The sequence below is a fragment of the Condylura cristata genome, unplaced genomic scaffold (genome assembly GCF_000260355.1).
Source record: "Condylura cristata isolate star-nosed mole 26May11 unplaced genomic scaffold, ConCri1.0 scaffold00022, whole genome shotgun sequence".
NCBI classification, from domain to species: domain Eukaryota; kingdom Metazoa; phylum Chordata; class Mammalia; order Eulipotyphla; family Talpidae; genus Condylura; species Condylura cristata.
In genome coordinates, this window is record NW_004567123.1 from 27,350,043 (window position 1) to 27,367,164 (window position 17,122).

Below are 17,122 nucleotides of genomic sequence, written 5' to 3' on the forward strand. Positions count from 1 at the left end.
CATGTGGTCTCCTCCGGGGCAGGCGGGAATCGAACTCATGCGGAAGCGGCTTTAGATTCTCAGTGCTGTGCTTTAACCCGCTGCGCTACCAGGGAGGGCCGTTTGTTTGTTTTTTTAAAGATTGAATTTTTTTTTAATTTATCTATGCATACAGACTGGGGTACAAGCCAGAGGTGTAGGAGCGGTGAGAGGATTCACCAGAGACAGAGTGGGAGCAGAACAGGCCGACTGACACAGTCCACTGCTGAGGGGAGAAGCAGGCAGGTCAGGAGAGGTCTGCCCGGCCATGGCCATGTGGGTCAGCTCAGAGGTGGGCGGGGATCAAACTCTTGCTGAAGTGGCTTTAGCTGCTTAGTGCTGTGCCTTAACCGGTTGTGCCACCAGGGGGGCCCGGTAGATGTATTTTTAATATTTTATGGAACGCCTCCACTTCTTTCCACAGGGGATGTGCAGTCTACATTCCCACCAATAGTGTATAAAGTCTCCTTTTTCTCCACACACATTGTTGTTTCTGGTTTGTTTGTTTTTTAAGTGGGCCGTTCTCACTAGAAAAAGCTGGTGTTTCATAGGTTAGAGTTGCATTTTCCTGATGATTAGTGAGGTTGAACATTTTTTCATTTGCTAACGGCCATCATCTGTATGTCTTCTTTGGAGATGAGTCTGTTTCACCCTTCTGTCCATTTCTTGACCGGGTGCTTTGTTTTCTTTCTGTTGAATTGCCTGAGATCTTTGTAGATCTTGGAAATTAGCCCCTCCTCAGATGTGTGACACGTAAATATTTTCTCCCATTCCTTAGGGTGTTTTTTGGTTTTACTGATTTACATTTTAAGAGTCACTGTGGCTACTTGTGGTGGGTTAAGATAGCAACTGGCGGCAGTCGGGAGTCTCTTGTGGGTGACAGAGGTGGCTCTGGCAGCGGCTTGCACAGTGGAGTGAGCTGCAGTCCCGTCTCATTGCTTGTGTAGAGTCTAAGGGGACTTCATGGTGGAGTGGGGGTGGGGGAAGGGTGCACGTTTTCTAAAATAAATTCTAAGTGGCTGCTCCAGTAGGTGGAGCACCATTACTGAGCTGGAAGACCGAGGAGCAGGTGGGGGTGGGGTGGAAGGAATGTGAGTCAAGACTTTGGAAGAGAGGTGCTTCCAGACACCTTCATAAAGAGAAAGCTGCTACATAAATAAGTCAAGTGCAGGAGAGTGTTAAGTTTGGGAACTGTTGCATGTCCTTGGTACTTAGAGCCCTAAGGACTGCTCCCCAGGCTGCCAGCTGGCTGAGATCACCTAGGAACAGATGCACAAGGAAACCCAAGGAGGCAACCCAGGTCGGGCCAGTTCAAGGGCAGAAGGCGGAGTACAGGCCAGTAGAAGAGACACAAAAACATCAGTGAGGAAGCGTCAGGGGTTCCTTAGCTGAGTGGGTCAAGGAGGTGTGTCAAACCCTTGAGGAAACAGAGTGAGAGAAGGACTAAGACCCATCACCAGCTCCACTCCGGAGCTCACTGGTCACCTTGGGGTGAAAACCTCCTTAAAAAAAGGGGGGTGAGGTGGACATGAGGGATCCAGACTGCTCTTTCCCGGGCAACAGAGAAATTTGGGTCTCCCTGGTGGCTCATGGGGTTAAGGCGCAGCACTATCAAGCTGTCCACAGTTACTGCAGCACGAGTTCGCTCCCCGGCCAGGGAGCTGACCCGCATGGCCCAGCAGACCTCTCCTGACTCTCCTGCTGCTCTTCTCAGCAGTGTACTTCTCTGGTGAATCTTCTCACCCCCTGTACCTCTGGCTTGTACCCCAGTTCTTGTATGCATAAATAAATCTTAAAAAAAAAAAAAAGAGGCCCTCCCTGGTGGCGCAGCAGGTTAAAGCACAGCACTGAGAAGCCACTTCAGCATGAGTTCGATCCCCGCCTGCCCCAGAGGAGATCCACATGGCACAGCAGACCTCTCCTGACCCGCCCGCTGCTCCCCTCAGCAGTGTACTTTGTCGATCTGCCTGTTCTGCTCCCCGCTCTGTCTCTGGTGAATCCTCTCACCCTCCGCATCTCTGGCCTGTACCCCAGTTCTGTATATGAATAAATAAATAAATCTTAAAAAAAAAAAAAAGAAATGGGACAGTAGCTGAGAGAGGTGTCAGGACAAGAGAGCGTTGCTGGGGCTCGGGGTGTCTGCAGTGTCCCGTGAGGGACATTTTGGTCATTAGGGTCCCACTATCATGTCCCTCCTCTACGCAATGCCACGGACTGTAGGCCCAGCAGGGCTTTGTTGCTGAAAGAAATGTCCTTGTTCCAGGTTTGTGTTTTGTCAACATGACATGCAGCCCATCTGTGTGTTGGTTCAACATTTCTATTTTGCTGAGAGATGGGAGGTTCTGATATTGCTCACTTGGGTTTTCCTTGACTGACACCCCCCTCTTGCCTGTACTTTGGAGCTGACAGGGAAGCCCGAGGCCACTGGGTCAGTGTCTTTCTCCCCGACCCGCTTCCAGCACCTTCCCCACGGGTCCCTGCACTGTGGTGACTTGTGGAGGTCTGGCTGTAGCATGTGACCCAGAAGGGCAGGGGCTGTGTCAGGCTTGTCAACGCCATCCTTCCCCAGAGCACCCCTTATGCGCTCTGGGGGACAGGTGGGACCCTGTGAGTAGCTAATTATGGCAGCAGGCGGCAAGACCTTCACAAGCCAGAATGCTGGCTGGCAGTCTGCTTTCTTTCTTGCCCAGCCACACAGCTGTGGGCTAACCAAGCCTGCCCAGGGACAGCGGGCCAGAGCCCTGGGAGGGCCAGCCGGGGAGGGCCCAGGAGTCACGCGCTCAGCAGACAGACCAAAGCCAGCTGGACTGAGCCAGACACCTGGGTCTGCTGTCTCGGCAGGTGTTAGGTGGCAGAGTGCTCTCAGCGGCCACAGACGAGGCATCTAGGACCTCGGGTCAGCCCGATGGCCTGTACTGGGTCGGGTGGGCATGTCTTCTCTCTCCCAGAGAGAACACACCTGTACACTTACTGATAATATAGACTAGGACCTTTATATCCACACACATTAAGAGACACCCATACCCATCAGCACCCACACATACTCACAAGCACATTAACATATATACAATACACACTAAGGGCCTCCCTAGTGGCGCAAGGGGTTAAAATGCAGCACTATGAAGCTGTCCCCAGCCACTGCAGCACAAGTTCAATCCCCAGCCAGGGAGCTGACCGACATGGCGAGGCAGACCTCTCCCGTCCTGCTTGCTGCTCCCCTCAGCAGTGTGTTTCAGTCAACCTGCCTGCTCTGCTCCCCACTCTGTCTCTGGTGAGTCCTCTCACTCCCCCACTCTTGCATCTCTGGCCTGTACCTCAGTTCTTGTAGGCATAAATAAATCTTTTAAAAACATAAATGAGATACACACTGACACACCACATAGACTCATCGAAGTGCACACACACAGAACACGGCAACAGCTGCAAGGACACACGAACAACAGCTTAGAAGGGTGGTGACACTGACACACGCCACCACCCGCATACACATTCACTCTCTGGCACAGACACCTTCAGGTCCACCGCCAGACCGACAGACAGACTGACACTGGGGGCCTCATGCACATCTCTGCAGGAAAGACCTGCACGCGACCCCCCGCGCCACACCCCTGAGCCACACTCAGTCTAACAAGCCCCATGTGTCTCTGGGCCTCCTGCAGCCGTGGCCACCCCCTTCTCCCCACCCCCAGGGAGAGGCGATGTCCCCGAGGGAACAGAGGCCTCCGGTCCCCTCTTAAGCTCTGCTGGATCCCGAGTGACATCAGCAGCCCCCTCGCCGCTGCCTGCTGGGAGTTCCGAGCTGGGCGCAGGGGCCTGGCCGGCGCCAGGCACAGACACTTCGGCCCTTGTTGGGAGAACAGAGAGAGTCTCTCTTGTCCACAGCGCATCCTCTGGCGCCAAGTGCTGGTTCTCACAGTGACCTCTCCTCAGGCTGCGCAGGTACGGGCGTGCCAGGGAGGCCCACCAGGGCTGGGTACAAGGGTGTCAGCCCAGGAGAGGGGGGAGGTCTGGCTGTCAGCGGCAGCAGAGATTGGGGGTGCTGGCTGCAAGCAGGGTGCACATCCGCTTCCGGCAATTCTGCTGGCTCTGTTAGGGCGCCCCGAGGTTGGCCTCTCAGAACAGCCTGGGCTGGGGGATTCTCCCACTCCCCCTGCAGCTGCCCACTCCGCTCCCAAGAAGGACACTGGTGGTGCCTCCCAGCCCCACTGTGAGATGCGACAGTCTTCCCAGAGGCAGCAGCTGAGGCCTCACAGCGGGCCAAGCTGTGATCTTGAGATACACGGTCCCAGCAGCTCCCGTGAGCTCTGGCCTCTCTCTGATACCTCATCTCTTGGCTTTGACCTTCCAAGTGTGTGGCAGGGAGAGAGGAGCCTGGACAGCTGAGCCAGGGCCTGGGCGTGCTGGCCAGCAAGGTGGGGCCATGGAAGACACTGCTCCTGGCTGTCTTGACCAGCTGGCTTGACCTCAGATGGACGCTGTCCACTCTTGGGTCTCTCCTGGCTCCAGCCTGAGACCCCCAGGGCATTGCCCCTCCAGGGCACAGGCAGGGCTTGGCCAGGGCTCCGTCCAGGAGGATATGGTTGCAACACTCCTGTTTGGGGAACTCGGCCTGCTCTCCTCCCCAAGCTCTGTGGCACTGGCCAAGTTCCTTTCTAGGCCTCAGGTTCCCCACCGTGAAAGGGACCAAAGGAGGGGTTGAGACTTTATATTCTGCAAGGTCCTTCCAGCCCTGGCCGTGCTGGGCTTCTGAGGGCCGTGGCTCGCAGCTGTTGCCCTGGCTGTCCCGGCCTTGAAAAGCTCAGCCTGGGAGGAGCAGCCCTGACCATCCTCCCTCCCTCCTGAGATGTTTGGTTAGCGCTGGGCCCTGCAGCATTTCTTGTCCCTGCAGCCTGGGGTGGCTCAGGCTGTGACAGGTGCACAGGACTGGGGCGGCCGGCGGTGCCTTCACCCTCGACAGGTGAAGCTAACTGCAGCTCTCACACCTGTTCCTTCCTGTGTGCAGACCCCACCGGTCACCCTCCCAGAATGGACGCAAGCCCTGCCGGGAGCCCCAGTCCTCAGGTGAGTGGGTCTTGGTCCCCACCCACCACGGGCTCACTTCCTCCCTGCCAGGTCTGTGGAGGCGCTGAGCACCATGGCGCCTCAGGGGGCTGCACAGGAGCGGCAGGGTCACAGTGAGCTCCCAGATGAGAGCCGGTTACTAGAGAAGAGCTTTGCCAGGGTTCTCAAGCAGTCAGCGGGTGGGAAAATCATGGCGTGAGCACTGCTGGGTTCCAACCCCTGTGGGCTGCATGCAAGTCCTTGGAAAGCTCCGCTGGGGGCCTCAGTCTCCTCACTCTTGTAAGTGGCAATTGGCGCAACAGCTAGCAGCCTCCCAACACTGGAAGGAGGGAAGAAAGCAGGAAGGGAGGGAGGGAGGGGAAGGAGGAGAGGAAGGAGGGAGGGAGGGAGGAAAGAAGCCAGGTAGGGGTGATGGAGAAGGGGTCAAGGAAACAGGGCTTGGGGTGGGGCATGGGGGGGTGGTGCCACAGACTAGAGCCTGCTGATGTTAATCACCTCTTTCTGGAACTGTCTTTAGCCTTCAAGGGCCAATGGGAACATCAACCTGGGGCCTTCAGCCAATCCAAAGTGAGTTCTGGCCCCTCAATCCTCTCTCCTCCCTGGCTCCCCGGACCTGGGGAATGAAATAAAAGTTCTCTGTTCTGGCGTCAAGACCCTTTGCTGTTTGTATTCAGGACCCTCCCCCCAGTTTATCTCCCTCTAACTCTCTAGTCTTTAAGCCTGCCGAGCCCCATGCCTGCAGTGTCCCCCAAGTTTCTGCCTTGTTAGCAGGTCCCCATCCTTCAGGGCCTTCTCAGATTTGGGGGGCCAGGTCCGTACCCTCTATGCAGTTGTAAGTGCTTTCTCTCCCCTTTGCACATTTGCTGAGAGATCTCCAGGGCATCTTGGCTTATGAGCCCTCGCTTGTCTGGGAGACCTTGGCCTTTGGTGAGCATCAGGAAGCCTTGGCTCTTGGAACACTCCTGTACCGTCCAGCTTCAAAGTTAAACAGAAGCCTGGACTGCAGCTCAGGTACCAGGCTCCCCAAGCCCACCAGTGTAGACACGTGCTCCTCTGTCTCCCCGCAGCGCCCGGCCCACCGACTTCGACTTCCTCAAAGTCATTGGCAAAGGGAACTATGGGAAGGTGAGTGACCAGCCTCCTTCTCCCACCACTTGTCACCTGCTTGTGCAAAGAAGGACGCTCACGGCCTGCAGAAGCACAGAAGCAGGGCCGGTGCTGGGAAGTGTGCCCTGCCCTGGGTACAGAGAAGGCACAAAGCTGTTTGACCTTTGCGCTTGTGCTTCTGTGCAGGTGCTACTGGCCAAGCGCAAGTCGGACGGAATGTTCTACGCGGTGAAGGTGCTGCAGAAAAAGTCCATCTTAAAGAAGAAAGAGGTACCAGAGAGGGGCACAGGCGTTTCCGGCCCTATCCAGGGTGGTTTCTTATTGTGTGTGGGGGGGAGGGGGGGAGTGAGCAGGGCTTGGGTCTGGGTGCAAAGGACATCACGGCCCTCCTGGAGTTCTAGATGCTTCAGCGGACTTGACTCAACACCCACCCCTGAGGAGGACTCAGCAGCCCTGAGACAGGTTGAATTTCAAGTCAGAGAACTCAAGAGAGAGAGTGAATGTTAACCAGCCATCTGGGCTGGGGAGGGGAGGTCCCTGTGAGGGAGGTGGCCTTGAAGGCAGGGATACCACGGCATGAGAGAGGGTGTCCAGGCAGGGAAACAGCATGGATGTGGATAAAGCATGACATCTTTCTTCTTACGGATTTTCTTGGGATTTGTTTACGCAAGAATCACTAAGGCTTCGCCTGTCACCCCAGGGCAGGGGTTTCTGAACCAGGGGGCTGGCGCTGCCTGCAGTTGCGAGTGAGACCAGCAGGCCGCGAGCTAGGCAAGGAGCCAGGCCTGGCTCTGTGGGCACCCGGGAGCCATAGGGGATGTTAGACAGGGCCTCGAGCAGGTCCTGGGTGGGAGGGAGGGTGAGGCTGCCTGCTGGGGGTGCCGGGGTGCCGGGGGTGGGGGTGGGGGGGCCTACGCTGGCGGTGCCCATCCCCGTCTGACCTCACAGCAGAGCCACATCATGGCGGAGCGCAGCGTGCTCCTGAAGAACGTGCGCCACCCGTTCCTGGTGGGCCTGCGCTTCTCCTTCCAGACGCCCGAGAAACTCTACTTTGTGCTCGACTATGTCAACGGTGGAGAGGTGGGTGGGCCGCGGGGGCGTCCGGGCCGGCTCTTCCCTGCAGCCCTGCGCCTGCACAGACCACTTGTAGCTAAAGAGCAGTGGCCCCGGGAGGCGTGAGCCCCCTTGCTCACCACCACCAGCCTGCCCTGGCCGAGCCCCATTGCTCTTGCTTCCCCGTGGTGAGCTGCCCACAGGTTCGCCAGGCCCCCGTTAGAGGTGCGCTGAGCCTTTCCAGTGTCCACATGACACCATAAGCTGCACAGTAGGTGACCGGCGGCTGCAGTAAGCAGGCTGAGGCCACCAGTGGACGCAGAAGCACAGTGACTCCTTGGAGAGGGATTCGCTCGCTCTCCAGGCTGGGTGGCCCTGTACGTGCCCGCTGCCCCCACCCGATCTGCCCTCTGTGACTGCAGATACCAAGAGGGCAGCTTTGTCCTGCAGTCCTAAGTGCCCATCAGCATCCTGTCGCCTGGGTGGGAGGAAAAGCACCTCTGAACCACCCAGTTTCCAGTCCCTGCTCTATCGGCCAAGAACAACCTGACATGGCCCACGGGCCCTGGCCACTGACCCCGCCATGTGACCTGTGCTTGTCACGAGGAGTAAACGAAATGAGAGATGTGCAGTCCTGGAACACAGTCGCTCGGTCCCTGCCACTCGTCTCTCCCGGGACGCTGGTCGCCCACGCTGCTCTGCGTGGCGGGGGGCGGGGGGTGCATCCCTTGCATCTGAATTGCAGTTCAGAGAAGGGGTGACTGGTCAGCACCCACCACTGCCCCTGCCCCTGCGCTCTGGGAGCCAGCGTGCAGGGCACCCTCTCACACCACCTCTTCCTTGCAGCTCTTCTTCCACCTGCAGAGGGAGAGGAGGTTCCTGGAACCCCGGGCCCGGTTCTATGCCGCTGAGGTGGCCAGCGCCATCGGCTACCTGCACTCCCTCAACATTATCTACAGGTGAGGCTGGCTGTGGCTCAGAGTCAAGGACTTGAGGACGGCTCGGTCGGGTGAAATCTCGGTGGTGACCTTGGTCACGCTCTGAAGAGGACCCACAGAGGAGCAGGAGGAGCCCCACCTCTCCAGGACGGAGGGCCGTCTGCATGGGGCTCTCCCCCCACATCTCTGAGCCCCGCGCAAACTCCCCTGCCAGGACCCCAAGCCCCCAGGTCTCCTTGCTAAGTGGCTGAGACATCACAGTGCCTTTTCCTCTATCTCCCGCAGGGACCTGAAACCAGAGAACATTCTCTTGGACTGCCAGGTTGGTGTGTGGGTGGCTACATCTGTGTGCCCGAGAACACGCATGTACGGGTGTGCACACACACCACACATGTTCATACGGGCAGGGCCATAGTGTGTGTGTGTGCACACGTGCTTGTGTGCGCTGTGGCCACGGAACTCCTGTGTGCCCCGTTGTGTGTGAGAGGACTGTGGGGGGGAGGGAGGCAGCTGAGGGGGGCTCACAGCTTTGTCCTTCCTCTGAGTCTTAGGTTGGGTTCCGTGGCGATAAACTCAGAGGTGGGGGATTGGGTGCAGAAGGGGATGGGGGACATTTTCAAAAGATCCACCATTGAGGGGGTGAGGAGGCGGGGTGAGGCAGAGGGCAAGCTCACCTGCGTGGGAGTGCCAGAGAGGCCCTCGCTGGCCTTCCCCCGCAGCTGCTGCCCTGGGGTGCAGCCTCTGGGCTTTGGGGTTGAGCCTAGTCCTCCTTTGACTTAGGCCCCCCTCACTGTCTCTTCATTCCTCCTCAGGGACATGTGGTACTGACAGATTTTGGCCTCTGCAAGGAAGGTGTCGAGCCCGAGGAGACCACATCCACGTTCTGTGGCACCCCCGAGGTAAACTCCACGGGGAGACCACATTGCCCCTGAGCAGGCTCGCTCCGCTCACCAAGCACATCCCCTGAGCTGGCTCGCCTTGTCCAACCTGTGTGAGGGGAGCTCTTGAGGCTGCTGGGATGCAGCTACTGGCTGGTGAGCTGGAAAGCAATGCTGGCCAGAGACGTAAGAGCAGACACGTGGCGCAACGAGTGAGGACGCAGCACTGCAAGCCAGCTGCAGCCAGCTCAGTGTGAGTTCAATCCCCGCCCCACAGGTGACCCACATGGCGCGGCAGACCTCTCCTGACCTGCCTGCTGCTCCCCTCAGCAGTGTACTTCCTCAATCTGCCTGTTCTGCTCCCCGCTGTGCCTCTGGTGAATCCTCTCACCGCCCCTGCACCTCTGGCCTGTACCCCAGTTCTGTATGCATAAATAAATAAATCTTAAAAAATATATAGACACGCAAGCCTGGTATACAATAAAAAAATGTCCTGCATCCACCTTGAGAATATAAAAAGGAGCAAATGAAGTTAATTTTATTTATTTATTTATTTATCTTTAAATTTATTTATTTACACATGTAAGAATCAAGGTGCAGGCCAGAGGTGTGGGGGTGAAAGGATTCACCAGAGACAGAGTGGGGGGCAGAACAGGCAGGTGTACTGAAATGCACTGCTGAGGGGAGCAGCGGATGAGACCAGAGGCCTGCTGTACCCTGTGGGTCACTCCCTGGCCGGGGATGGAACTCATGCTGCAGGGGCTGTGGGCAGCTTCCACAGTGTTGAGACTTAACCCCTGTGCCCAAGTGAAGTTAATTTTTTTTTTAATTTTTTTTTAGTGAAGTTAATTTTAATGCTATATTTTAATTAACCCAATATAAAAAATAATGTGATTTCAATATACACAGTCAGTATAATTGTTGAGATAGAGATACTTTCTCTTTTGGGGGGCAGCATAAATTTTTATAATCCAATGTGTATTTTACAATTATAGTCCATCTTAGCTCAGTTCAGTCCCACATTTCAAATGTTCACGAAGCAAGTGGCTGCTTGCTGGACACCACTGCCCAACAGGAATGAAGTCCGTGAGAGTTAAGATCAGGGCCTGCTACTGTAAAACACCGGACCACCCCCCTCTTCCAATCGCCAAGTGCCTGGAGTGTTAAAAATTATGAGTCTCAGCAATAATTCATACCTGTCTGTCTGCCCTATCCAGACCGCCTGCAGCCTTGAGGTCCTTGAACGCTCATCAGTGTTAAACCTTGAATCTTGAGCCTCAAGGGGCTCCCAATTTGGACAGATGTTGGGGTGGGCAGCGGACGGAGGTGGCAGGACTGGGCAGGCATTCATCTGTCACTGTGAACTCAAGTGTCACCTCCTTTCTGCCGATTCCACTGCACCCGGCTGTTACTAGGTCTCCGGTCCAACCCGTGCCCTGTTTCCTTACACCTTACTCTCAGCCTCCTCACTGCACTCAGTCTACCACCAGGCCTTTCCTTTCCCAGGACACTGGCTAGATGCTTTTCTGCAAACCAGATAAAGGCATCCCTCTAGGCAGACTAATCAGAAAAGGCACTCTTTTGAGCAAGAGTAAAGTTGTCAGAGCTAGCCCTGTACTCGGGTTATGGCTTGGTCCGAGTCAGGGTTGCAGGCCCCTTGCTCCCTTCAGCCAGTACTTTTGCACAGTGCACAACACGAACAACTGTACAAGGCTGCCCTGCCCCTCTCCTGTCTCCAGCACATTGACAAAGGGCTGCCCAGAGCACAGCCCCCCAATGAAAATCAAGCAGGATCAACCCCCAGTGGCCTTTTCCTCCAAATGCCTTGTTTACAAATGGGGAGACAGAGACGGGGCCTTTCAGAGAAGTGTGCTTCCTTCCATAGTACTTGGCTCCAGAAGTGCTTCGGAAAGAGCCCTATGACCGGGCAGTGGACTGGTGGTGCCTGGGGGCAGTGATCTACGAGATGCTGCACGGTCTGGTGAGTGGGCTGCAGCTGCCCGCAGGATTCCTTCATGTAGCTCCGGCTTTGCTCAGGGCACTGAGCTCCACTCCAGGCTAAAAAAGATAATGCCTGAATGCACAGGATGACGATCTCTGTTTCAGTAATGTGAGCTCAGCACTTCACAGCACAGCATCTCACGCATTGTTATTCCTTTCATGCCTCAAAAGAGCCTGGGAGGCTGGCGTTGCAGGAAAAGGCATTGTTCTTATTTTACTGAGAGGGAAACTGAGGTCCAGAGCGGTCACAGAGCTGGTGGTGGAGCCAGCCCCTTGCCCGTGGCTGACAGCCTGCCATGTGGAGGCCCAGGCTGGGCCCCCTGCAGCGCCCCGCCCCGCCCAGCTCCAGGGCAGGCTCTGGAGTCCACAGGAGGGGCTGGGTCTGAGGAAGAGCCCAGAAGAGAGCGGGCTCTGCCCAGAGCTGGGGTCTGGCTCTTCTCCTAGCCCTGTGCCTTCACCGCTCTCTTTCTGAATCGCTTCTGAGAAGTTGCAGCCTGTCTTGAAGAAGCGTGGGGAGCTGGGCTGAAAGATGAAGTGGAAAGCGTTGGCTTCACTGAGGGCAGTGTTAGTGCCTAAGCTGGATGGAGGGAGATGGGTTGGCGGTGCTCTGGAGGAGGCAGTCTGCAGGCCTCACACGGGGAGGGAGAGACCTCTTGGCCTTCCTTCTGGGCAGCACTTCCTCCCCCCACCCCCCCGCTGGCAGCCCGGAGGTCTCTGCCTCTCTCCAACCTCCTGTGACAGTCACTGCGCAAGGCCTGGGTCTGGCCCCGTCTGGGCTTTGCTTTTCTGAGTCTCCCTGAGGCCCGAGCCCACAGTACGATGATCCTCCAGCATCTCTCCCTCTCTCACCAGCCACCCTTCTACAGCCAAGATGTGTCTGAGATGTACGAGAATATTCTGCACCAGCCACTACAGATCCCTGGGGGCCGGACTGTGGCCGCCTGTGACCTCCTGCAAGGCCTCCTCCACAAGGACAAGAGGCAGCGGCTGGGTTCCAAGACCGACTTCGTAGGTGACCTGCCCTCAGAACGCTGCCCCTGGGGGGCCTCGGCTTCCTGCAGAGGCTGCTGGGAGCAGCTGCTAACCCCCAGCGCTGCTAACTCCCTCATTGGGAAGTTCAGTTGCTGCTGTGGATAACTTTCTTCAGTTTTTAATCCGCAATATTTACTGGACACCTACTGTGTGCCAGACACTGAGCTGGGTGCTAGGTGCTAAGGACTCAACCGACTGGGTCTCTTCTCTTACTGAGTTTGTTCGGGGAGAGCAGACAACACTGGTGATTGTTCAAATAGGAAGACAGAGGTGAGCGATGAGGTGAGACGGACAATAATAGGAGGTGGTGAGTTCACACCTGCAATCAGGGAGGTCCTCTCTGAGGAGGTGATGATGAAGCTGAGATGTAAAGAGGACAAAGAGCCGCCTCAGACACAGGGGCCCAGCATGTGCAAATGTCCTGCTGTGGAACAAGGTCAGACTGGCAAGTTTTGGTGTATTTTGAGCAGGGAAGTGGCAGACCCAGTTTAAGTTTTAAGAAGTTCCCATGGCTTCTGTGTGGAGAATGGACTGGATTTGTTTTTCTTTTCTGTCTGAGCAATGCTCCTTACTAGTGCCCAAGCAAGGCCCTCTGGGCACAGAGTCTGTTCCCTTAACACGTTGATGGGTTTTGTTTATGTATTTATTTATTAGTTAAAGTAACACCTTAAAAATAATCTAACATTCTTTACTCAGCCAAAGGTAATCTGGGTTTCTAAAAAGAAGATCAGGGTGTTTTTGTCCTAGAAGTTCACTTTCTCTTCTAGCATAGAGGTTAAGATGCCAGCACTGAGGCCGAGGACCTGTGTTCTGCAATCGCTACCACTTACTAGCGCAGGACTGGGACAAATTACTTAACCTTTCTCTGTGTGACCTCAGTTTCCTCATCTGTAATGACAGCACAAAGATCAAGCGAATGAACACCTGCGACGCATTACAGTCAGTGCCCGGCACATTGTAAGTGCTTTCAAAGCCTGGGCACCATCAGCCTCCATGCCAGATACTATGGTGTATAACGTTTAAAGCATTTGCCTCCTCCCTCACTGACAAGATTCAAGAAAAGGACTTTTGCGAAGACTAGACCCCTCCTAAGAAGTGGAAATTTACATCTTAAAAATATATCTGATTTTAAAAAATGTGCACAGTCAGTTGCTGGTAGAGCTGGGGTTCCGGCGGCCTTAGGGGTGAGGTGGGATGTCTTGGGGAAGACTACCTTTTGATCAGCACCTTCTTCCTGCAGCTTGAAATAAAGAACCATGTATTCTTCAGCCCCATAAACTGGGATGACTTGTACCACAAGAGGCTGACCCCTCCTTTCAACCCAAACGTGGTAAGGTCACCATATTCTGGACTCTTGGGATCCCCAGGGCTGGTGGAACTCCGGGGGGGAGGGAGGGAATCTGGGACAACATTCTTTCTACAGATGGGAAAACTGAGAGCCAAAGAGGCTCCATGATTTGTCCAAAGCCACACAGTAAGTTCAAGGCAGAATTAGATGTAGAACCCAGAAGCCTCACTGCCAGTTCAGCTGTGTGTATGGTGCCAGTGACCACTTATCTCTACCATCACTACCCCTCCCTGCTGGGCCCTGGGCCATCTGTCAAGTGCTCCCAGTCACATACACACCACAGAGTCACACCCTGTGAAATTATTTTAATCTGTTTTCTGTGATTAGCATTTATCCTGACAGTAAACATGACATGCATTCATTGTGGAACGAGCATAAAATACAGTTGGGAGCAAACAAAGGAAAAGTTTATAATCTTACTGCTCTAGTCATGTTTCCTTCCATTCGCTTTTCTTTTTTTGCATAGTTAAACCACACTTTCAATAGACAGTTTCTCCCTTTTTTGTGATAAAAACCAATGAGATCCCCAAATCATACAAAACTTTATCATTTTTATTGACTGTATAGTATTTCCACCCTCTGTGGATAATATCACTTACTCAGATCTGCTTCTAATGATAAATTTTAGGTTGTTATTTTCCTCCTTTATTGTAATATAATAATGAACATATTTAAGTACCTATCTTTGCCCAGAGTTCTGATTATTTCCCTAAGATGGATTCCTGATGGGGCATTCCCAGACCAAAGAAGGTGAACTTCTTCACTTTCTTGGTTTGTACTATTTTGCTTCCTGATTCATACTTCCTTGACTGTATTGGGGAGTGTGAGCCATAATGCTTTCTACTGACAGTGGTTTCTGGCTCCTTTTAAAATGTTCATTAGCCATGGCATGTGAGTGAAAGTCACCCCTTTGGAGGTAGACCACAGACGTTCTCTCGGTCACTGTAAAGAGCAACGTTAAGTTGTGCAAGCCTCCTCCATCCAAGCAGGCTGCATACCTCACTGCTCCCGTGGGCTCCTCTTTCCCTTGGTGAACATTCATGAACGTTCATGAACTTGTCCTTACATGCCAGATTTTTGCCCATAGTGGTCAGAAAGGATACACTCAGTCCAGATACCTGAAAGGTTTCTTTATTGGGGGATTTGAAAAGGAGCCTGAGGAGAATACTGAACATCCAACCTGGAGAGAGAATGGCATGCAAAGTACTAGACAGGGAGGTCACAGGTGCAGCATGTAGGCTTTCGACTGAGACACACTGTGGAGGGCCTCCTGGTCCCACCACCTACCGTGTGGGAGACTGAATAAGCTTCTTTTAAATCAATGTCTTCATTTGTTTTTTTGTTTTTTTTTTAAATGAAACTAAAAATCCAGAAAACACCTGCTTTGTCTAGAGGCACACAAGCTATCAAAGGCCAGAACCAGGATTTACATTCTGGTCTGGGAACTTGGCGTGGGCTGGGGCCCCTGTCTCCTTTTGGGGAAAACTAGAGACCATGGCCTATCAGGTCCCACAGCCCAAGACTCGCAGGGAAAGCAGATCAGACACCTTTCCACTGCTACTTCATCGAATCCAGGGGGTCCAGTCTTGTCCACAGACTGAACCTCCTCCACAGAGAGGCTGTGTCCTTTAGCTGCTGCCTAACGGGTTACCCCAAAAGCAGATGGCTTAAAACAGTGTTTTACGTCATTCAGATTCCATATGCCAGCTGGGGTGGGGTGGGTGGGCCCATCCCAAGACCAGGCCAGCAGGGCCCTCCTCAGTGGTCAGCTGGTGGGCCAGCTGGCAGGAGGACCTAGAATTGCCCCATCCCCGTCCCTGGTGGTTGGCAGGCATCTGGGAACTAGCTTTTCTTTCATGAGGCCTCTCGCTCTCAGAAGGCTGGTCTGGACTTGTTCACACGTGGCCCCAGGGTTCCAAGAGCAGCAAGAGAACAACTTCCCATATTTTGCAGCCTCGGCTTGCGTCACATTTGGTAATTGTCCCATCGAGCTAAACAGGTCACATGGCTGATCCGCATTAAAGAGATAGAGAAGTAGCCTCAGCTTGAACGGGAAAGGAAGAATTTGTGACCATTTCTGCCATCTCCCACACAGGTCTTCCCCTCAAGCAGCTACAGCTGCTTGAGATAATCCAGATGATCCTACTTTATCTTCTTCCTAAGACCTGTCAACACCCCAAATATCTACTTGTCTGCATATCTTTTTGTCTATTTGTGCATAATCTTGTCATCCTACTTCCTGCCTGACAACTCCGTGAAAGCAGGGGTGCATCGACTGAGTTTCCCTCTATGCCCAGGGCCATGACCAGCGCATGGGAGGTGGCTCATGGGCATGTGTTGACTAGGCTTATCTAAGGATCAGTGTGCCAGGGGTTAGAGGACTTGGCATGTGGTTCCTGGGCCTTGTGGAATAAAACTTGCACGAGTCATGGGTAAGTGACAGTGAAAGGTGTCCGTGGGGTGCACAGACTGGCAGCTGTGACCCCAGGCTTCCCTTACCATCCTTGGCTTATACCCACAGGCAGGTCCTGCTGACTTGAAGCACTTTGATCCAGAGTTCACCCAGGAAGCAGTGTCCAGGTCCATTGGCTGCACTCCCGACACCACAGCCAGCAGCTTGGGGTCCTCGAGTGCATTCCAGGGGTTCTCCTACGCCCCCGAGGAGGACACCATCTTAGACTGCTAGAAGAGACAATCCCATGGAGCTGCTGATGCCCGCTGGTATCTTCAAGGAAAGGCCTTCTGTTGCTGGTAACCGACTGTCCATCTAACGAAAGGAAAATGGAGATAGGTCCCTGACGTGGGTTGGTCCCACGGGGCAGCTCACAGGCAGAGGCTTTCTGTACCTTTGCCATTCTTGGCCAGTGACTTCTAATCTTAGGGTTGCTGCATTATTATGAGATGGTTAAAGGAGTTCCAGTCACCACTTCTGGGTCCCGAGGAGACAAAAAGGACGAAAGAACAAACCGGCATCTTTACAGAATGTGCCTGGCAGCCCCTCCAGTGACTTCTACTGACATCTCGTGTGACACCCACCCCACCTGCAGTGGAGGCCAGGAGATGTGATGGAGGTGCATCACTGCCCCACTGACACAGGTTCTGACACAAGGGAGGTGAAACCGTGGGTGGGCAAGCAGCACTCTTCAATATAAGGCCTCTGGGTGCTTGGATTTTGATGTCAACGTGTAAAATAGTTAAAGGGAAGGATGTCGTAAAGGAACTCTGCAGAGTTTTGTGGACTCCACCCTCTACTCCAGCTTTCTGGACTTCACTCCCTACTCCAATGATTGGAAACTACAACTCCCAGCAGTACCAGGGAGAGAACCCAAGGGCGGAGCTAAACAGGCATTCTGGGACTTTGGGGATAAATAGGGCGCCATTTTCTAGGCACTCTCTCACTCGGGCAACAGCTCTCTGGAAGGTGTGACTTAGGGCTTTTGCTTAGTTTGTTATTAGAGCTTCAAGTCAGCTGAGCAGCTAAGATATTCTAGTTACCTGTATCTATCTCTTTCCCTGGGTTGTTCCTTTTCCTTTCCCCTTTTGTAAATAAACCCATTATTGACCCTTTTGTGTGTGCCTGCAGTACAACAAAAATTTTAGGTGTGCAGGTGAGGACCCACAAACAGGTAGCCCAGTTCACATTGGGGTGCCCTGTAACAAAATTACAGCAATGTAATGAGACTAAA

The 17,122-nt window shown here is 54.0% G+C and overlaps 1 protein-coding gene across 1 annotated transcript; it reads left to right on the top strand.

Annotated features, from left to right (window-relative positions):
* The first annotated feature begins 5,039 nt into the window (after window positions 1–5,039).
* On the top strand, window positions 5,040–16,265 carry SGK2 (serum/glucocorticoid regulated kinase 2). Its single transcript, XM_004687390.2, has 12 exons — window positions 5,040–5,079; window positions 5,597–5,646; window positions 6,147–6,204; window positions 6,373–6,456; window positions 7,135–7,266; window positions 8,086–8,198; window positions 8,463–8,499; window positions 8,990–9,076; window positions 10,941–11,036; window positions 11,909–12,064; window positions 13,329–13,418; window positions 15,958–16,265. The coding sequence occupies exons 1-12, from the start codon at window positions 5,044–5,046 to the stop codon at window positions 16,120–16,122; spliced, it is 1,104 nt and encodes a 367-aa protein (XP_004687447.1). The 5' UTR covers window positions 5,040–5,043; the 3' UTR covers window positions 16,123–16,265.
* Window positions 16,266–17,122: the final 857 nt, after the last annotated feature.